Source organism: Cyprinodon variegatus, unplaced genomic scaffold, assembly GCF_000732505.1.
Source record: "Cyprinodon variegatus isolate N-32 unplaced genomic scaffold, C_variegatus-1.0 Scaffold657, whole genome shotgun sequence".
NCBI lineage: Eukaryota > Metazoa > Chordata > Actinopteri > Cyprinodontiformes > Cyprinodontidae > Cyprinodon > Cyprinodon variegatus.
This window is the reverse complement of record NW_015151110.1, coordinates 332,473-355,898: the sequence shown is the minus strand read 5'-3', so window position 1 is coordinate 355,898 and position 23,426 is coordinate 332,473. Positions and strand designations below refer to the sequence as shown.

General features: G+C 36.6%; 1 protein-coding gene across 1 annotated transcript in view; it reads left to right on the top strand.

Annotated features, from left to right (window-relative positions):
- st6gal2 (ST6 beta-galactosamide alpha-2,6-sialyltranferase 2) overlaps nucleotides 1-23,426 on the top strand; it is an 83,791-nt gene that overhangs the window by 40,087 nt on the left and 20,278 nt on the right. Inside the window, exons 2-4 of the mRNA XM_015393784.1 lie at nucleotides 7,549-7,612; nucleotides 7,694-8,734; nucleotides 20,168-20,265. Coding sequence (XP_015249270.1) covers nucleotides 7,780-8,734; nucleotides 20,168-20,265 — 1,053 coding nt within the window. The 5' untranslated portion in view covers nucleotides 7,549-7,612; nucleotides 7,694-7,779. The remainder of the gene's footprint in view (nucleotides 1-7,548; nucleotides 7,613-7,693; nucleotides 8,735-20,167; nucleotides 20,266-23,426) is intronic.

The following is a 23,426-nucleotide window of genomic DNA, read 5'->3' as shown; positions in this document are numbered from 1 at the left end:
TGCACGGAAGCAATTTAAGAGGAGAAAGTTTAAGGTGTTTGACTTAAAGAAGAGCGGACCGCAGCCAGCGCGACCATCCTCCTCTCAGCAGCCCGTGGGCAGAGCAAAGCCAGGGCGGAGTGAATCATGCTGCTTTAAAACTGGATGCAGCAGGAGCAGCAAAATCACGTCTGCTGCTTCCTTTTTGCTGCTTGTACCAGTTTCTGACACGCGGCTGAAGAAGCTTTGCTGCTCTGGCTGCGCGGTCGAAAAGTGGCTCTGACGGGCGTTGGGCGGAGCTACTCTATTCTTTCTCTGCCTTGCAGCTATATTTGCTGTGATCAGTGGGAATAAAGTACTTTTATTATGTTTTTAAGTGGGAAAATCCACCTGAAAACGTAATCAGTGCAGTCAGTTAATCCTGCCTTCCAATATTTCTGTCTGAGCCACTCAGACCCCCACATACCAGCGGTGCGCTGTCAGTAGGATCCCATTCAACGGGCTTGTTTGTCAGACATGGTAATTTTTCTAAAGGAAAACTGCTAAGTAAAATGGTCCTCACAATGTAACAGTGAATATTAGACACTGATTTTTTTTTCTTATGTAAGAGGAAAAATGTAAATGGAAAAATCAGCTTAAAATAAAACTCAAGATTTGTACTTTTTTATGTTTTGTAATTTTCTTTTTCTTCGAATTGATATTATAAAACTGGTATTGAAAAAAGTATCGTTCAGGAACCGGTATTGAAGTGAAGGCATCGGTATTGGTACCGGAACCGAAAATTTTTGAACAATACCCAGCCCTATACATTTCACAACTATTCCTTGTTCCCAAGTGTAAATGTAATTTTGATAGAATGTTGGTTGCTAGGCAATAATATGTTTTCTATCAACCATTGGGAAAAGAATTACAATGCAGGTGTTGAAGTCATCAAAATGAAAGTTGTGAAAGGTAAGATGGTAAGGTAAAATTAATACAATCTCTTTTTTGTTTTTATATTTTATTTTAAAGTAAGAGAATGAAGACATAAAGAAAGAAGGAAAGTCAGATAAGAAGACAAACACAAGATTAATGTAACTGAAGTTATTTCACTTTAAAATCAGAAAACTGTCAAGCTGCCTCAGGAAGAAGTCCAAGGCTTATCCATACCATTTACTAGGCAGAATATAAATAGTATGATACATCTTTCCTTCCACATCCCCTGTAACTGGTGAAACCAAGCAATGTGAGTCAGTTTTTGGCAGCAGCAGCTGTTTTTGGTTAGGTTTGCTGCCATAATCTGTCCCTTCAGACAAGTTTTTCTGTCAAACCTCTGATCTACTAAGTAAATTTATAAACCAGTCTAATTGTTTTTTCTCTCCAGGTTTCTGTAAACTGACGTTGGTATTTCTTTTGAATCTTTATGTACTAACGACTTGCAAACACCCATCTTTTTCCTGAAATTTCAACACTATTTGTATAAATTTTTCCAATAGGCTCCCTTTGTTTTGCTGCCAAGTCATTTAGTTACCAGTTGATGTCTGGCAGCATCGTCTTTCCATGCTTGCATTTTTGTTGTTTCTCTACCAGAGTAGCTCCGCTCTCCACCTCCGTCTTTCCATCTGTGCTACACACCAATTGCTGGCTGCTGCTCTCTGAAACAGGGGAGGCTCAATGGTGTTAATTAAATCCAAACGTCACGTAATATATTAACAAATGTCGAAACGCATAAATCACATTACTACAACATGTGAAAATAGCTTTTGTGAAGTGCTCGGAATAATAAACTCCAGAAACCATGGCAATATTTAAGATCATGGTGACGGTTCTTAGTGAATGATCATTTGCTCTGGACTTATGAGGAAAACCTTCTTTCTGTCTTGCAACTGTCAGTCAAAAATCTTTTAGCATGTTTGACAATCAGCATCAATTAGCCATCCCCTGGTCCAGAGCCAACCCTGCTCCATAGACCCTCTAAGAGGTTTAGCCTCACTGCAAATGACATATTTTGGTGCTCTGTCCAATCAGGGCTCTACCTCAAAAGACCAAGACTCAACGTGGATTTCTTATAGACGCTGGCGTCCTACTGCTCCAGAGCAGATGGGAGTTTAGTGTATATTAATTACATTTTAATGACTACATTTCTAAAGTTTGACCATGCATATTTTACCAATAATTTTACAAAATTCATCGGGGAAGTTTTTGTCTACTTAGTACTCAATGAGAAATTGCCACTGCCGCACATAACTGTAAGTGTAACTGTAACGCACATCTTGCTACTCGGATGCACTGTAGTTCATGCCTCCAGGTGCACGCACCATTGGGGTGCTTTGGAGCAGTGATGCAAACGGATAATTGCTTGTTCTGGACGTTGCTTCAAGGCAGCTATGTTTTTTGTGGCTTGTCTCTTGCTTTTTTTTTCTTTTTTTCTTCATGAGAATGGTGGTATTCCATGGTGGGAAATACCACATTTTACACTTACATACTTTTACCACTATTTTGTTAAGACATGTTGAACTAATACACTGCAGTTTACTGTGATTTGTGCAAAAAGGCTGGTTGCCTCTGGGGGCAAAGTAGAGTTTTCTATAACACTTTCAAAATTAGGTAGTTGTTTTAAATTGTTTATTTAAAAAAGGCTTTTCACATATCCTAAGCTCTTTATCATATATTGTGAGGAACCAATTAATAGCAGTCAGTCAGGACCAAAAAAATAAAGACCAAAAAGAGGGGTTTTATTTAACCAACAAAGAACAAAGTTGAATAAATCAACTAGTAAAAGATAACATTAACTCAGAGCTCATCAATAAAACAAAAGATGAAAGTTAAATAGAACCTAATAAACCTACAAAGACACTTAAAGAGGGGTTAAACACACAAAAACTTACTGAAACAACTTCTAATATGTAGTATGAGACAATATGTAAGTCTTCATTCTGGCATACTACTCCTCATTTCTCACTTCTTGAGCCTGGAGTAGATTCCACTGAGGAAACTCAGAAAAAAAATATTCATTTAATTATTTAAATTAAACCTAAACCCTTTTTTAATCTGTAAATTAAAACCTGTAAATACGAAAGTAAAATATAAGTGAAGTGAAATGGGCCGTTTTGTTTGGCACGCATTGTGATTGTGTGTATATGTACGTTCATGCTCAAACTAGAATAACTACACATTTACAGATGCGCTTCCTTACATACAGTACCTTCTACTCAAACATTACTTCCAACAACAGTGTTCTTGTTTTCAATCAGTTTGATTCAGGGTTTTTGTATTAAATGCCAGAATTGTGACAGGGATATGTACATCTTTTTAGATTTGTACTCTCTTCATATCGAGGCATTATTTTTGCATTAAGATTACTGTGCTTTTTAGCAGTCTGGGAAATCCTAAATAAGGGATGGGGAACTCATGTCCTTAAGAACCATTGTCTTCCAATAAAATGTTTTCTTGGTCCAGCACACTTGCATCAAATGTCTGAATTACATCCTCAGTTTGCCGGTTCTCCAGAGTGCTGCAATCATCTAATTATTCCATTGAGGTGTGTTGAAGCAGGGAAAAAAATAAGTGTCAGGACACTGACCCACGATGACTTGAAAATGACTTGATGGGCGGACAAATGCTGAAAAGCCAGTCGAACAGGAAGAAGCAAGTTGTTTCAAGAAAAAAAAATACAGTACAAAGTAATGCAGTGTTGAAGGAAATGCTATCAACTAGTGACTTTTTCTATCTGTATGTACCAGATGTAACCATTCAGCCACAGTCATATGCTTTTGTACAGAAAGTTGGCTTGCATAAGTTCCCGTCCACTATTTTCTTTCTCCCATACTGTTACCGCTCCCTCTGGCCCAGTTGCTCCTTGCTGTTTTTCTCTCTTTGAGTCCAGGGTCAACATGATGAGGCTCGGTCATAAATGAGAGCCTGGAAAAGAGTTTGGAAAGGGGCCAGACTACAGGGCCACCTGAGATCACTGCTGCTCTCCACAGGACTCATTGGCTACAGAGACAGGAAGCTGTAATTAGGACTGGAGGAGGTTTAGCACTCTCATGCTCTACTCTTCTCTACTCCTCTCTGTCTCTCTCTCTTTCTGTTAACAAAAACATTCAAGCATTAAGAGACCAAAACTCATAATAACATGCGGTTGAGAGAATTGTAGCCCGCAGATCTGAGGCAATTTAATGCTTCATTTATTTACCTTAGCTGTTGTGTGTTTCCCACAATCCGTCTGAAACATTGTGTACAAGAATATTGTCAGACATGTTAGAAGAAAGCTATTCAGACGATAATGTTTGTTAGTAATTATTTGAGTTTCACTACAAAATGAAGAATAAAACAAAATGTCATGCTCTGCTTTGACGCTTTGTAAATAACAACCTTACTAAAGCACTGGACCACCTTCTGCTTAAGTAATGATAGCAACACATCAAAAAAAAAAAAGGAAATGGGAGAATTTTGTAATCAGACATGCAAAGAAGGATTTTGGTTTGTCGTCATGATATAAGTGAGAACTGGATAAACCAGTAATAGGAAATTAGATATCGTTGATACCAGTAGATGTGTGTTACTTTTTAATGTTTATTGTTGTGCAGCACATTTTATTCAGTAAAATGAAAATTTATTTAGTCTTTTTTGTGTTAAAACTATTTGTTTATTTAGAAAGATTGTTTGTTATAAAACTAAAAAAACTAGGAAATACTTAAGAAGTGGGGGGGGAAGGGATACATGTTTTGTGTCCATTATGTTTAAAAAAGGAATAAGTTAAAAAACATTTAGTGTATTTGCATGGATTGTTCTTAATGAAGGACTGATTGGAATAAAAATGCACTACGTAAACAAGTCAACTGAAATATTGTGATGAACTTCAGCTCCATCTGAATAAAAATGTGTTCCGAAACAAGAAGGGCAGTTTATGCAGATCCTTAATGTGAATAGTGTGCATCCAAACACTTGATTGGGGAAAACTGACCTGACATGGCATGGTATGTGGAGGAAGGAGCAGCAGCGTTGGGCTGCACAGGTCTTTGATTTGAATTTTTAATTTCCCTCATTCTGTACCACAGGAACACAATTGGCATCAGTTGCTTAGCCTCTTGCTAAATTATGGAAAGCAGTAATGCCTTAACCACTTTTGGAACATTTTCTTAAAGCCATGTTTGTTTGCAACACTTGTGCGTTTATTTTGGGAAACATGACAACTCAAAGTGGATCTATTCTTATTAAAGCCAATTTTTTTAAAAGACCCGCCCTCACTACTTAAAAAAACATGCACTGAAGGAACGCCTACTAAAGGCGTGTGAGAGCACACATAAGCCCATTTCTCCTTGAGGAGGTGCGGGGACGCAATAAGATGGTCGCTTGGATGGAACTCATCTCACCCATATTTACATTTAAAAAGTTTTCCCGCAAATAAGACTACTGGAACATTAAAAATGTTATAACCTGCTTGTGTGTGTGTGTATGTGCTGCAGTGGAGACTTGGACGTGTTTGCAGGGTAAATGAGGATCTGTGGCAACTGTATAACTACTTATTATGCAAATTACAAAACACATAAACTTATCTTCCCTGGAAAGTTGCAATGTAGAGGTAGATAACTTTTACTAGTTATGTGAATTGGATTTCTCATAATAGCATGCCAAACTTTACCTGTCGAAACTGAGTAGAAACTTTACATGGTATCAGTGGGAAGCATGACCTGTCCTTTCAGTATACGCCATCACTTAAAAGAATCTCCCAAAAACACTCTGGTCATGTTTTTCTCTTCTGAGGCCTTTCTTTTCTTCTCATAGACTTTGTAGACCCTTTTTCTCTTACGACCACTCGGCCATTTTCAAAGAACCACGGTGAGAAAGGCAAGCTTCAATGACTGTCTGAAACCGTAGCTCACCACATATACACGCCTTAAAGTGCGAATGCCTATAAAAAAAAATTGCTAACAGGACGAACATGTAGGAAGGCCTTAAAGAAGCATATCACCAGAATGATTGACAATTAGGAGGACCACTTATTTAGGTGATGCACCTGGAAAAAGAATATCCTCCACTATACCCTTAAACCTAAAGTGAGGTATTAAAAAAATAAAAGGGCTTGTGCATGGGCAATATGTATAAAAATGCTTTTATTTATACATTGATTGGGTTTATTAATAATACACTAATTTTAAATTAAAATAAATGAATTCATTTGAACTTTTGAGGGCAGTATGACAGCATTCAACAAGCCAAAATGTGTGAGTTGGCCTGCTGCCATTGATGTATTCAGTCATCTTTTGAAATGACATTACCATTAATTTCTTCAAGCTCTCAAAGTTTCATTCAATATAATCCGAATTTCATTCAGTATTTTCCAAGTTAAATTCAGAATATCATTCAAAATATATACTTTTAATTTAATATATTCAAAATATAATTCAATATATTCTATTTCTATTCATTATATTTACACTCATGTCAATATATATACAAAAGGGGCTGCTTCAGTTCCAGAAAGACTTAATTAATTTTGCTGTCTACAGGATTCTTCTGAAAGATGATGTCAAGCCGCTTGGGATATAAAAATATAGTTTAACCCACGAAAATGTCACTTTCAAATAACAAAAATAACTAAATGAAGGTTTTGTGCTGATGCTACATTTGATTAAAAAAAATTATTAATTGTGGTTCAGTTGCAACAAATTATGTTCATAGGGTGATCGGTTAGTGCACCAAGTTGGTTCAAATAGGTTGTTTACCCTCAAGAAATTAAATCTTTTGAAAATATTTGGAGTTATATTTGTTTTAATAGAACATTTAATTTAATCCAAAAAAAAACCATCCTATTTTACAGCATCTTTATGGGTTACTGAGGATATACAGCCACATATGAGTCATCTGGGTATATCTTATTTTGCCTGGTAACCTGCGGTTGGATGTGGCTGGTGAGGCTTTGGATTCCTGTAAGATGAGGTTTGCTGCTCAATATATTGAGCTTGTGGCTCATCTAAGTGATGATTGGGATCTTGGGAGTTGGTCAGATGAGTGGCTTTCACTTCTGTTTTTTTTTTTTTTGTTGTTCCTTGCCCTCCTGCGGTTAGAACAGGGCTTACTGTCCCAGTTGTGTGTAGGGAAAAGTGGGCATTGCTTTAAAGGTATGAACGGCGCCCCTTCCACCACTTCGTTGCATTAAGTTTATCAGTAGTTTTAACTTGACCCTGCCACAAAAGAATTTTATTGGAAGCTTGGTAAACCAGATTATAAACCTGAAAAGGAATGTTATTCAATTAGCAATTCTGTTGGTGTGGAGCCGGAACCAGAACCATCCACCAGCTCCACAGTGAACAGTCAGGGTCATGGATGTGTTGGGATTATTTCAAATTGTGCTTGAGGCTCCTCTTAATCATTGCTGTAGTTCCTATTTATTTAAACACAGCGCGATTTAAGCTGTAAAGATTGGTTTGTGCTTGTAAGTTTTGACAAATGCCCCTTCTTGTTGAGTGTGACATAATCAAATACTTTTTTGAAGGCAGGTTTTTTCTAGAAACTGTGAATCACATCTCTGAATACAGACTCATGCCTTTTTTTTTTGACTCAAACTGTTTCCAATCCTCTCCTTAGGGTCCTGTTTGTAACGGACACAAAACAGACGCATGGGTAGGAAGAAATAAAGGCACCAGCTCAGGTGAGTGTTTAACATCTCCACTGTAACTGTCCACTCGTTTCCCTACACCATGGAGCAGTAACTTTGATGTTTGTTTTACAGGCCATCCTGCTCCTCTCTGGACTAAGTCCTGACTGTTGGCTTAGGTGGTGGGCCAGCAAGACTGGTGTCTATGTGAGCGAGAGGGTATGAAGTCCAGCATGAAGCAGTGGCGTAGGCTGTTGTTGGTGGCCATGCTGGCCTGGGTTCTCGTCTTTCTTGCTCTTCTCTCCTACTTCCTGGATGCTCGTGTGGATGAGCCTCTGACCTCTGCTGGCTCTTTACTCTCCCAGCATCCTGACACTAGGCGGTTGACCTCCATACAAACCTCCAATCAGCAGCTGGCCATCTTTGCTTTAAGACCTGAACCAGCTTTGCAGTTAACTACAACATATCTCAGAAACAAGCCAGGACCAGAACCTTCCACCAGCTCTATACCCTCTGACACCAGCATGGAGGTAAGCCAGAGCCCTTACGGTAGTCAGGAAGCAAATCGGCAGGACTACCTGGACCCGCAAAGCCTGGCTGCCTGGTCCTCCTTTGGGACAGAGAATGTGGGGTCCAATTCAGACCCTGCAGTCCAGAGTCGTGAAAGAATTTACCAGAACCTTGACAGTACCACTCAATACCATGGGGGTGAGGATGAAGAAGATGGTAGAGAAAATGAAGGAAAAAATATTAGGACTGCAGTAGATGGAAGAACTGGTGGAGAGTCCTCTGATTTGGAAGATTACTATTTCTCCAAATCTGCCTCTGTGGTGCAGCGGCTGTGGAAAGGCAGAGCATCTGCTGGCATGCTGAGTCCACGACTGCAGCGTGCCATGAAAGACTACATGAGTGCCAACAAACATCATGTTTCCTACAACGGACTTCGGAAAGGATCTCAGAGTGCAAAAGAACTACTGTGTCAAATGAAAGCCCAGGGTCAGCTAAAGACTGTGGATGGATTGGAGGAGCCCTTCTCTTCTCTTGGCTGGGCTGACTTTGTACCGTCCCATCCCTTGGATCACCTGAACAAACAACTGAACAAGAGTAACTTTAAAAGCTGTGCAGTGGTCACCTCTGCGGGCGCCATCCTGCGCTCCGGACTAGGCAAGGAAATTGGTGAGTAAAGTGACTTAATGCCCGGTTCATGTTTATAATTTGTCAGATGCCACTCATCCTTGTGCTACATTGACATAAACGCATTTAACTGAAACATCAGGAGAGGAATAATTTTACAGGTGAAACAGCCTTCAGCTGGTAGCTAAAAGAAGTTTATGTTCCGGTTATTAGCCTTAGGAATAATGCAACCTTTTAACACCTCTTATTATCTTAGGTGTCAAGTAGGTGACCCTCTGATAGGTGACATTATACAGTAGTAGCCATTCACAATTTCCCCACTTTCCTTGATGGGTCCTTGGCTAGTCTCCTACAATTCCCTTTTACTGAATGTCATGATTTGTGGACATTAAAATCTAAATAGAAGCGTTATCTCCTGGTCAGACCCTGTAATTCAGTGAAAGGGTGGAGTCAGACTAAAAAAATATGTACACCCATGAGAAGGCCAGTGGCTGGAAGTTGGAGACGATTTTGCTGCCATTCGGCTGGCTTTTGACTGGGAAAGGCCATTTTGAATTGCTGCTACTATAGTTGGTATTCGAATGATAGGCAGCAGAATCAAATTTTGATCTGTGTTTTATTGTTTGCAGAGAGTGTTAGTTGATTCTAGATTGCAGTGACAAATGAAGGATTCACATGTATTACAGTTGATTGGGCATGGGCGCTGAATAGCAGGTATGAACTGGACATTTGGTTGATGATTAAAGGACTATCTACCCCTTAATTAAACCTGTTTTGCTAATAAACTGTATAAATAGATGTCGTTTAGTGCCGTCTACATTTCCTGGACATTAGTTTTACATTTTACTGCACATGTGTTGAAATCCTGCCTTGGCGCCTTCCCCAGGCTTAATAGAGGTTACTGAATCAGATTTTGCTATTGACTTTGCCTGCGATAAGCTGTATTTCAAGAAAACCAATTTCAGCAGCTCTACCCTGGGCAGTGTCTGTCTGCCGGCTGACTCCTCCTACACACAGCGGTTACCTTAGAGACCGACAACAAAGGAAAAGGAAAATAAATTATGATTTACTTCACTAAGAACGTCAATAAAAACTTAAATTAAATTAAAATCAGATAAGAAAAAAAGTCAGAATTATCCTTTCAGTCTTGTATATTGCTTTAACATATATTTTTTTTTTTTTGCCAATCAGTCACATGACCTGGAAGCCTTTAAAAAACATTAATTTCAAAGGAAAAGGATTAAAAGTTAAAGGAAAATACAAAAAGTTGGACAAAAAGAAACGTGCTTGTAAATATTGAGTTTACTTTAATTCAGTGCATCACAGGGCAATTATTTTGTATTTTTTTGAATCCTTTCAGATATTTTCTGACAGCATCCAGTTATAACACAGTATGTGTTCGCATTTGACTTACGTACAAACAAGAGTCCAAGATGAAGTGTTAGATTGCCTTTTGATGCCTAAAATAGACTTGTGAACACTGCATTAGTGTTGCTCCATATGCAAGAATGACAGAACCCAATAGAAAAGTATTTTCTATGTATTATTTATCATTTGTTTACCTACAAACTACAGAAAAAAAAAAGCATGACTTCTGTTTTCTTGGTAATAGGAGCCTTTCTGAAGCAAAGCCTCTGTGTGAGATGGTGTTTACTCATACTTTACAGCCACTACAAAACACTATAATGCACCACAGACAAAAGTAATATCCTGGAGAAACGTCTGTACCATTTCGAATATTAAGATATATGTTTGGAGGAAATTGCAGTGTTATCCCACAACATGTTGACTGTGGCGCAGGATGTGTTTCCAGGGATACCCTGAATCCAAAACAACAAGGAGCACTTTGTTGTGAGTGAAATAACAACTAGATGTTTTCTAAAAGTATGATGGTATGCACTGGGAAATCAGATTTTCCTGGGGGAGAAAAGAATCTCTTAGATTGGTATTCTGACATTTTCAATGTTTTATTTTAATTACTTCTGCATGATTTTGATTCTTTAGACCACATGGCAGCTCAGTTGGAATTAGGCTAAAGCATTCAGAAAAAGACTCACAAGGTCTCATAAAAATACTGCAGAATTTACAAGCAAAATCTGTGTATTGAAGTGTATAATGAAGCAAATGTACTATTAAATAAGAAGTTAGACAAATTAATATATTTATAACATTCAATTATTGCGGTTATATTAAATGCAGTTAAAGTTACAACAGTTTTGTGTTGTTCAATTATTAATTGATGGAGGCTGCTATATTCATTATCTACAATAGAGCTGTCTGTTTTGAACAGCTGTTCTACAAGGTTGAAGATCATCTTAAAAAAACCTGAAATAATTGTCAGCCAAATACACATTGGTTACCTTCTAAGAAGCCTTTTAATATCAAATCATTTGCAGAGCTTAAATAAATAAATGCTGATATTTTAGGAGGTTTTGCATGTGGCCTGTTATTTTTCTGTGTCTATTGTGGGAGAGTTAGTCTATCCAAGCCAGGACATGCTGGTGAGTTGGGGACAATCTACAGTAAACTATTAAGTGATGCTGATAAATGTGTAAAAGCACCTCTACATAAAGGCATACATTACATGAATATAAAGGATAATGTATAGACAAGTTTTCTATAAAGAAGGCAACCTGCAGATCTGTAGTAAGTTATTAGAAAATAGATTTGATGCTACTAGCAATGGCCCAGGAGCACTGCTCAAAAATAATGACAGGGGAAACATTGCTGTACACCACACTGAACTCACCATCCCCACAGCGAAGGGTGTTGGTGGAAGCAACATATATGTGGGGATACTTGACTTTTCACTGACAAGGAATCTTAAAAGATTTACTGTAAAGCTTCACTACAAATGATTTTTTTTTTTTTAATTTTTAAAAAAACCATTACAAAAATCTGATAGTTGTCCAAGACTTGATACTGGGGAAGAAATTGACCTTATATCAGGATGACATACAGCCACAGAATTAGTGTCTACATTGAGAATTAATTTTCACAGATAAATTCTGTCTAATGTGAATGAAATGTTTCTGTTTAGTAAAGATTAATGAAACTCTAAGTAAGCAAAACTAGTTGAGACATAACTCTCAATTATCTGATTAAAGGAAAAAAAAAAAAACGTCTGAAAGCAATTTATCTGATTTGTTCCGTTTTACAACAATGTGAAGCTTTGTGTCAGTCCATTATATAAAACTCCTGATTAAAAAGCACATAGGCAAGTCACTGTAAAAAAAAAAAATGTAGAGCTCAAGGGGTGTAAAAATGTAACAAAAAAGGAAGCTACAGATTATTTCTACGTCCATCACATCTACAGATGTGATGTATTTCCTGTGACCTTTACAGAGGAAGTTCTCAGCCTGAATGTGCCGACCGCAGGTGTGTTTTGTGCATTGTTTTTCTGCATTAGAATGTTTGTGTTCTTGGTTATAAGCAACTATTGGCAGCTCTACAATAAGCTGAGAGAGTGTGAACTCGGCGACAGATGGCTCACTAGAAAAAGAAAAAAAAAAACAAAAAAAAAACTGGTAGCCAATCAGCCATAATTCACGTCACATATATCTCCCCTGCATTTACGAGACTTTGGCTATCTAGAACAAGCACTGTAGGATTAATTAGGTCAGCTTGAGCTTTATAGTTGTCTGCTTCATTTTTGTTACATGTCAGTATGCTGATTTATTTTTAGGAGGAATATTCTGCCCCAGATGGCATTATCCAAGAAATACAGGAACTGATGAAGCAGGTTTCTTGGAAAATCAGATGCAGGTGATGCAAACCTACATTATAAATGCTTGATCTTGTGGTCCTGGTTGAATTGACTTGTTGTGCTGCGTCAGTTGAAACATTAGTCATTCTGCTTTAGTCTGCCCACAGCTCTTCTTAATGTAAAATTGCTTAAAGTGCTTAAAGGTTTCCTGCACATTCACAGAAATGCTGACTAAGTACATGCTCCGGTGTAGAGTAAAGTGTGGGACTGAATGCTTTGTGAATACCCACCATCCCCCACCCCCCACCCCCCAACTGTATCTCCTTGAACACCATATTCAATTATTTAAATAAAGAGAGGCAGCTACCCTTTATTTATTTTTTTTTATTAATGTCTCCATTTCACAACTCTGCAGGCATATCAGAATCTTTGCTAGCATACCCTCCATGTTTGTTCTTAGTTTTTTTCCTATTATTATGACTCATATCAAGATGCTCATAAGCAAACTAGGTCCACTTGTTGGTATTACGGCATATAAGTAAGGCAAATTTGCCATTAAAATCTAATACAAGTGAAACCGAATATTTAACTGCTCCCTGTGATGACCATTTGTCCCTCTATGACTGACATGAAATGGGATTAACTTTCTTTTACATCAGTTAGGATTACAAAAGTTCTAATTGCAAAATGCCAGGAAAAATTTGAGAGGAATTTTGATGCATTTTGCCCGATGCAGCTGGTGTAACAGTTGTTACCTTCTTGGGGGGAAAAGATTGGAGACTTTTTAATGGAAACACTCAAAGCATTGATTTCATTGTCTCTAAGCCACTTGGTCACGAAATGTCTCCCCATAGTAATGCCACTGCCTAGCTTAACACTTTTGATAGTGTTTTCATCTCCCAAATCCAAGTAAGCCTACATTGATAAAGGTTAGACAATTCATTTTTGCTTCAGTAGAAGCTTTGCTTTCTCTCTTTGACTGCAGGCATGACTTGCTGCTAACTCTGACTGCCTGTCAGGGCTTTGGATAAATTTGCAGCAGCCCTCACTGCTCGCTGAAGACGGTAAACTGAGAGCCATCTGTGCATTCTGTGGCTAAAGTCTCCAAGAACATAGAAAAAAGTCATTCAACTTGTTGCTAGTCACTTTCAAAGAAAAAACAGTTGCTAGTGGGATCTAAGAATGATCTAAATAATAGTGCCAAAGTCACAAAGTTGGTAACAGTTGTTGCTGAGTCAACAATTGGCCAGTGCATCTGTAAGTCTGGAGGGATAAGCTGAAGGACTTTCAATCTTCTTCAATAAAGTGAAATATCAGGCTCATGTATGGTTCCAAAGTTTTGCTTGAACAGCTAAGGAAGCAAACTTTAACATTGACTCCAGTTGGTCTTTCAGCCTTTTTCTAACTTCACCATAAAGTGCATGCATGGCTGTTTATCAGATTTAAGATACCTAAACCTCTTCCTAAACCTCTTCCACACTACTGAATTCATTTTTTTCTCTTTCTCATCAACTACTTTAGCTGCTTTCTCCTTACTTGTAGAAATTTGTATAAATTGCAGTTGTGGACACTAAATTTGTCACTAAAATGCACGGTGGCTTAGATATTATCACTAAGCACAGCTTACTGTCGCTTGGCATGGGCTCCTTGTCTGTGGTGTACTTGGTAGTGAATGTGTGGTTCTTTCCAATTGGCTTAAACTGTAGGTGCCCTCAACATCACTTAATCACAAATGCTGTAACTTGTATAAAACCACTGGAAACCAGTTTAGAAAATATCTTATTGTTATAGAATAAAAGTATAATGGGATATATATTGATAATGAATTATTGTCCAGCCTTTAATTAACCTATCACAAACCGCAATTAACCTGAAGCAAAATAGAAAATTTGGTCTTACTTAAGTACCCTGTGTATGTAAATACACATTTAGTGTACATTTATTGTAATGTATTCTAAAAAGGCTTTAATATATAGGAGAAAGTAAAAAAACAACATTTTATTCATGGCCATCTGCACCAAAGTCTCTCCTATACATACTAATCAGTCAACAGCAGCGGTATTGCCTCAGTGTGTCGTCATTTTCTTGTTCATTTCTCAAAGAATAAAAGAGAGGGAGGATGGTTTAACTCTACAAACAAAGGAACCTTGATGTGGCCGAAGTAACCAGCAAACAGTTGGGCTGGAAGAGTGTGCATTTATGACTAATTCATAAATTTTGTCTCAACAGGAAATCAAAATACCTTAATCTGTATTTGCTGCCCTGTTGTCCTTTTCAAAATGAAGGGTCAGTATTTGTTTTGAAACTGATCTCTGGTATTCAGAATGATTAGAAATGAATGATAATCTGAGTTATTTCTTTATGACACATACAGGTCCTCTGGCATTTAGACATCTGTATATTCATGGACTGAAGCATTTATGTGAGAGGTTTATTAGGCTGGAGTTTGGTCATTCAGGTGGAAGTGATGTGGTGTGGGTCTGCCATCTTCTGGTGGATAGGAGGAACAACACCTCAACTTAGGGCAAACTGTGTCAAACTGGGTAACAAGTCATCCAGTGATGCAGAAATATGAGAAATTCCTGTTTCCGGCTGGTGGACCATATGATTCATGAGACTATGTGGAATGAAGAAATACATTTTTTTTTAAAGAAAAATTGCACAAAAGTATATTATTCATGCATTTTTTCACTTTTAAATTGGATTTGGTTTACAGTGGATACAACAAACAAAATCAAAAAGTTCAAATGATAAGATTACAAAAGACCAATAATATTTACTCATAGCCTGCCATTGAACTATAGAGCACATACATTGGTTGGAGCTCTTTTTGTATAAATTATTACATAAGTACAAATAAGTATTGGTCCTCTTGCTATTATTGAAGTTGTTGGCTCTTTTTTCCTCTTGATGATTCTAATATTTATCTTCTGTAAGGTTTAAGTCAAGCCAGTTTTCTGACTGGTCAGCTTCAGTTGTCGCATCATCTTTAGAACAGGTTTGATCATTTGGTGGGTGTGTTAAGGTGCTAGGTTCTCATGGTTCAACAAAAATCAATTAAAATAAAACTGCATTTCCATAAAGCTTTTTAAATGATGGAGGCACTTAACATTTGCTGGTACAGTTTTTAACTCAATAAGATACATTGAACAAAAATAAAGAGTAAACAGTGGTCCATGAATCTTCCTTAATCCTTTATAAGGCACTAAGTGAAATTTCCAGCCAATAGTGTTATTGGAATTCAGGGCCGGACCTTACTACCTTTGTTACATACAAAAAATATGTATATTTTGATGTCAAAAAATGTCAATGTAAAAACCGGAAACGCCAAAAGTCCTTCTATATGAAATTCATGAAAAACACTTTTTTTTAAATCCAACATAACCTTAGAGGCATTAATGCTGATACTAGCACTTACATTTTTTAGTTTAAATACCTAAATATAATTGCTAACTTGGCTTATTAACTTTTTAACTTGACCTTTTTTCTTGAATTGTTAACTTTTGCTTTTTAACTTAATTTCCAGTAGGGCTCATCTAATTGGTCAAATGCCAAAATAAGATGTACCGCCATGTAGCGTGATCTTTGCTGAATGGCTGGATATAGATCTTGTGCTTCTAGACCTCAATGAGGCACGGGGGGGGGGGACTCCATTAGTAAGGCAAGTGATTAAAAATGGTAACTTGCCTTATGAAGGGTTTATAGTGTAACTTTACCCTGGATATCAAGCAGTTCAGAGCACATCATCCCCACTTTTCCTCAAGACTATAGGATTTAAATTACCTGATTAAATTCACATTTTATCAGCAATTACTGCCTTGTAAATCTCTCCCATTGCTTTGTTCTATGGTCTTATGGTCTCAGCTCCACAATCATCTCAGTGTTGTGGATTTTCTTGTTGATCATGCAGGTTTATCTACCATACGTTGTCCTTCCACTCAGTTTTCCATTTAACTGCCCTGATATGTTACTCAGTGATCAGCCAGCTTCTCAAGTGTTTATTTTTCCTTTTCCAGCTTTTATTGTCATTACACTGTCACAAGTACAGAGCAACAAAATGAACACTCTGCATTTTTTCAAGTCTCCCAAATGTTCATGAGGTCCATGTTATATTTTTAAAGCAGTAAGCCATTATTTATTAATTGAATTAGAATAGTAATACATTTGTCAGGCTTTGATTCATTCCACTGCCCCCTTGATAAGTTCAGCTCCTTCACATCCCTGAACACCAGGTCTGTGGAGAATGAATAAACACATGACAGACTGCCCTCTGATGGTAGAATCAAGTATAACACTGAGGAGGTTAAAAAGGTCTTTTACATTCTGTCAGTCTCTTCTTTGATTGTTCGTTAGAGTCCAGTGTGTCCCTATGAAGCAGGCTATTAGTCTCTCGTAGCTGATGAAAAGATCTGTCAGATGTGGCGGCGTGTTTGGTTCAACTATAAATGAAGGCCTGATTTCAGTAATCACGTGTCGAATAGCCTGTCATGTTACAGAATATTTTTTTTTGTTGATAGAAATAACACTGAATTTAAGCTTTGGGACATTTTTTACAGATATATAATGCAAATATATGCATAGTCTGTCCTTTTTTATACATTATACATAATACATAACACCCTCAGCTTTTGATTTTGGTAACAAAACATACATAATAGATATTCATTGAAAGTTAGTCAGTGCAAAAAAAGAAAAAGTTAAAACTATGTATAAAATTGTAAATGAAAAACACATGGAAGCTTCTATAACTGTTAGATTTCCATTTCTGTCCTATGTTATTTTCTGGATTCTGTAATGTCTGCCTACGTTCTGTCTGGCTGATCCTGAACACTAATATGAATACCAGTTGTTTTCCTGAAACTATCTAGTCAATACGAGGTTTTCTTTTTCCACCATTTATATCTGGAGGGTGGATTAAAACTCCCCATTATGTCGTCTTTGACAGCTGTTAACCTTCAGGACCTCCCGTCACTGATCAAACAAGCAGCTTGCAAAAAGGGTGACAGGATAGGTATTGCATCATTTGTATGTGTTAGTCAGATGAAAATGAAAAAAAGAAAAGTGTCCTTAAAAATTGATGTTTTATGAACATGTTTCAGAAACTGAAACAGATCTTTGGAAGAGGTATTTCAGGCTAGAATTGTAAATCCAAGGATTTGGCACTTTATTCATATTTTATCATTTAATAAAAAGTAAGAAGAGGTCCAGAAGGTGCAGTCACATGCATGAAAATGTTTTGATTGGCTTCATTTACACTACTTTAAAAAGTCATTAACATTTGAAGTGAAAAATAATGTACAAACAATTCTTCTATGATAAAGACAAATGTCTGTTTTGTTTATTATGATTGAAATGTCTATGACATTAGAATTAACTTGGTTTAATGAGTGATTAGTTCATCGATGTCTACCACTAAATCCAAAAACAATGTCTGATGTCAAAGAAGCTTGACATTAGATAATCTCTGAGGCCATCCTGTGGTGTTTTGACTGTAGCAACAAACTATTGTTACTTCTATTAATCAGAGTTGGAGACTTGAGGCATGTGACTTCAAATTAATACTCGAGACTGAGGTGGAAAAATGTTCAAAGGCTCGTAACTTAGACTTCTAGATCAATGACTTGGGACTTGAATGGGAGTTGAGCTCATTTACATGATAATTGACCCCCAATTGGAAATTTAAGAGGCCTTCTATGTTACAAAATGTGCACCAGCAATTCATTTAGTTGTCCCATATTATTAAACACAAACTAGTACTTCCCAGTCTCTTTTTTTTTAAATTTAACATATACGTAACCTTTGTTTAAGAAATCAAGCCTTTAAAAAGGGTTATTCAAAGGTATTCAAAGTGTCAGTTTGCTTTAAACTTGCCTTGGGCCTTAAGATAAACTCTTGAGACTTACTTGAAACTTGCAAATCTATAATTTGGTCCTAGCTCTGCTCTTGATTCTCCCTCACCTGCACTTTGAAGTTAGGATAAATGTGGTGCAACAAATGATGCCCTTTAAGCCAGAATATGTATTAATTTTTTAAGCCTTTCCAAAGGCAAAGCAAATATATTTGTATAGTACAATTCAATAAAAAGTCAATTCGAAGTCTTTTGCATTAATTAAACAAAGCAACACTGTTATTTTGTGTTTTTTCTTGTGTGGATGTTTAAGATCCTTTTTACTTATTCTTCTTCAATTTATAAATTGCAACAGCTTTCAGCAATACCTCGACTAAAACTTTATGTCAGTTGAAACTCTTATTTACTTAGAGCAATTTAACTTTATTACTTTCTGAAAAAGTACCTTGATAAAGATGCAGAGCAATGCCTGTTTTGGGATGGGGTCATTCCAAGTCTACCACTGCAGACACGCTTTGAGCATTACAGAGCAGCTGGCTAAACTCAACTGTTTGCTGAAGGTTTATATGAACGATGAAGGAATGTCTGGTCATAAGCTGAAGGATCATTTATCCATGTGTCAGTTCAGCACAAGACGAGGATTGCTGCAACATAATCAATCAGCAAATAGGCTGAAATGTATGTAAATGAAGCGCCATCTGTTCAGATGGAGATTTCACAGAGAGCAATAAAATTAAAAGACATTACATGAATCGTTCACAGCCGTGAGGTATGATAATGTTTTTGAAAGCAAACTCATTACTCATCACCATCAGAAACCTGAACCAACCACCGGGGGGTGCTGTAGTTCTCCTTGTATGACTATCGATCAACAGTTATGGTGCATGTGCTTCAGGCTTTGCCTGAATCAATAAATAAGAGGAACAACTGTTCATATTTAAAGTTTTTGTTGGGGGGGCATTGGGGTTAGGAGTCAAATGCCATTTAGCTTAATGACTTTGAAGATTGTTTTTTCTGAAATGACAGAACTTCACCTCTTCTAACTAGGGATTCTTGTTGCTAGGGGTTGGTGTCATGGTACAAATATATCCCTTTTTTATTTTATAACAATATTAATACTAACAATTATTTCGCAAATGGGTTAATCTCAATAATTTTCTCGATTAATCAAATAATAATTTAATAGCCAAAGACTCCTTAAATAAGATTTTCTAATTAAATTAAACCAGGTAAAACTAAAACTTTTCCATTTGAGGAGTTCTGGATAGAGGATATTGACAGACACATTTTTTTAATTTTTATCTTAAATGCAAAATGTTTTTTTGTTTTTTTTACAATTTTGATATAACTAATGCTCTAATCGGGTTTCTCTGTCAGCTAAAAGCATGTTTTACAGTCTCTATACTCATTAACTATATAGTTAACGATTAATCGATTAATAAATTAGTTCACAATTATTTCAATAATCGATTAATCATGATTAATCCAGTTAATTTTTTCATCCCTACATTTAATAATATGTTATGGAAAATAATCTATTCTTCATTTTTATAAAAGTTGAACTTGTATGTTTTTCTCAAATGAAAAATATGCAAATAAACTCTTGTATGTTTTAAATGGCAACAGAACAAAGAAAAAAAAATTCTATTAATGAGTTATAAAATATTTGCAGCTCTAGATGACCTTTGGCAGACATGGGGTAAAGACCAAAGACGTGCAAAGCTATATTTGTGCCTTTTAGATTTCACAGGATCCCTGCTTTGGTAGGTCCTCAGCATGTTCTAATCAATAATAATCTAAGATTGTCCCTTTGCCTGACCCTACATGTTTTTTCATCAATATAGCATTATATTATATATTTGAAGATCAGCACAATTGCTGCCCTGCCTGTTGATAATTAGGGCCCTGGTTTGTCTTTCAGATACTCATGATGCAGTTTTGCGGTTCAATACTGCTCCTACAGAGGGATATGAGAAAGATGTGGGAAACAAAACCACCATTCGCATCATCAACTCACAGGTAAGTCAAAATCCCACCGTGGTGGACTCGAATTATTCGTACTATTTTTTAATTCAAACAGTGGATGTTTTCTGTTTTTCTTAAAATGATCAGTCGTTTTCTCAAAAATGACATTATCATAATAAGGTATTGAAATATAAAGTAAAGTAAAACGGCATAACTTGAAATACAAGGGATTAATGTGGATTAACGGATGGAGTTTAAGATTCCAGTCCTGGTAAAAACGAAACAATTTCATTTTTAATTTTAAGGCTTTGAGTTAATACTGGTTTCACGGTCACTACTGGTTACACAAAAACTAAAATACTAAACAGCTTTATGTGATGGTAATAAAAAGAGAACCACAGTGATTATATGAAATAGCGATTAAAACATGAGATTTGGTTGTGTCTGTTAGAGGACTGTTTCAACTTAATGCCTAGAAGGAACTACAATAGTATTCAACTGAGAGAAGCAATTCTCACATTGTTTTTGAGAAAAGTTATAAGACCACTTTTCTTAAAGTTAATCGTTGTACAATAAGAAAGGTTTTTCTGAAGCGAGACAAAATTTAGATGGCTTCTACTACTTAAAGGAATTAATTTTCCAGGCATTTCAGCCTAAGTGCACATCGTCCAATGCTCAGAAAACAACAAATAAAAACGGAACTTATAACAGCTTTGCATGGGGCTAATTTGAAGGTCTTTCCAAGAGAAAAACCTTTTCTAAAATGAATATACCATCAGGATGCAGCCTATGAAGATGCACTTGAATTAACCAGTATACTTATAGGCCTTTTTTGCTATATATATTTATATTATTATTATATATATATATTTTTTTTTTTGCATATATGAGACATGAAATACAAATTTTTAAACAACCATTTAAGAAATTATTAAACTAACCGATCTTTCCTTTATTCATGCATGTTAATTTATCTAAGATAAGGCAGGAAGCCATCTCCTGTAGCCACGCTGCAGTTGCAGTACTTCTCCCTCTCATGGCGATTCATCTCTTAGCCTGAAAAGGATACACAAGTCAATCAAAGGGTTAGGGTGCTGTTTTGTGGCCTTGGTGAAGAGCGATTAACATAAATGGCTAATATACAGAATTTTTTTTTCAAAGAGGACTTCTTCAGCAGCTTAATTCAACCAGATCAACTTTATTCTTCCAAAATGTCAGAATTTCTGGGCAGGCCCATTCATGATGCAACAATGTGCCAATACTGGCATTACATGTAGGACACAGGTTAGAAATGTCACAGCCTTATTTACAGACATTTATATTGTAACCCAATCATTCTGGGCAAGTTACTACGAGATTCAAGTAGATATTTCTGGAATGCTAACTTAGACAGAAACAAAGGATACCTCCATAACAACTGTGCATTCACAATGGTGGAAGCTCCATTATTTGGACTCTTAATACAGGGCAAATTGAGCTCAGTGGTAAGAGAATTATTTGTGGGTTTGATTCTAATGTGGCACAAGTATAAAAGGCTTTGATAGGGAAAATAATATTTATTATTTACATATGTGCCAGGAGCTGGGGAGCCATGGAGTCATCGAGTTGATCATAAACTAATCTGGGGAATTAGAACCAACCGATAATGGCCCAAAGCTCCCACACCCACATGAATGTGGGAAATGATAGTCATAAAGAAAATTACTATTTTAGCTTTTTCATTGTGTTGAACAAATAATGACAATTAACACTAGAAATCCCAAAGATTTTTCATCAGCCTCCAGTCCCCCAAGAGTGGGACTAAATGGGACAGTTGTAGCTTCATATGTAGTGCTCTTCCTTGGGTGAAATAAATGTTCCTCCAATACTCCAATACTGAAATCATACTGTTTGTCATTCTCTAAGCTAAAATGTTGAATGACATGAAAAGGAGAGACAAGACAAAATACAATTATTCTCTAAGTTGTTCTTACTTTCACATAGTGAGCTTTGCAATATAAATGAGTCTGTTGGTGAATGGACAATATAAATAGGCTCTGCCTTGCCTTGTTGGAAAAGCATGGTTATGACCTGTTCTCAGCTCAGGAACTAGGACCCGTATGATATTTGGTTGTTCGATAGGTTTGCCTAAATAAAAGATTTAGATATGACTTATCAATATATTCCTGCAAAAAGGTCTGAAGTTGCAGGGGCAGGTAATGAAAAGTGTTTGGAGCATGTTCTTATTCTGATGCCAGTTTGTTTCAGCCTTTATCCAGTCTCATGTAGAAGGGCTGGTCATATCACAGGTTATTTGCATTACAATAGGGACAATTAGCAAAGTAGAGTGAATACACAAACTTGAAGAGGGAAGGGGGGCTTACAGGAAAACTGGAATTCTCCGGGACTTCTAGTGTTAACAGTTTGCTGTAGAATCTAATAAAAAAAAATACACACAGAAAAAAACCCAGATTATTTCTAGCCTTTCCTGATATTTAAAGTAATTGACTTGAAGAGTGTGTAATTTAATGACTGGATCAGCCAGATGGTTCTAAAACTAGAAACTTTCTTAAATCTGAATTCTGGTTCTGATGTTCTGCTTAATGCCATCCAACATATTACATTGTTTTACATTAAAGATACTAAATTTCGTTGCTTTATTCTTGTGATAGTGTAATAACCAAAAAGTTGAATTCTGTTCTATTCTAGATATACACAAATTAGACCGATCAGAATTAATAAATTTTTGTTTGATTTTTTCAGTTTGTCAAATACTAAAAAGCATGAAATTGATTTCCTGTTTATCAAATGCAAAAACATTTAAACCAGGCAGGGTTTTTAGTGTATTAACATCAAGCTTTTGTGTCACTTTTTTGTGTTAAGAGAATTAACACAAAATTACTTTAATCCCTTGCGGTAAAATCTTTTCTAGCAGTACAACCGTTCACAGAAGTAAAATATAGCAAAATATAATATAATAAGACAGAATAAAATAAGTAATAAGTAAAATGAGTACATGAAGAGATGAAGTTCAGAGTACAGATGCTTTTCAACATTAAAGGCACACTATGCAACATTTTTCAGTTAATTAATGTGTTCCATAACGTTATGGATGACTAAATGAGTCATTTCAGGTTGAACAAAGGTTTTCTTTGCCGCCCTGGTGGTCTGTGGGGGAAATACTGCACTTGCAATTGCAGGAGCACCGACCCGCACCCACAGGCTCAGAAGTCTCG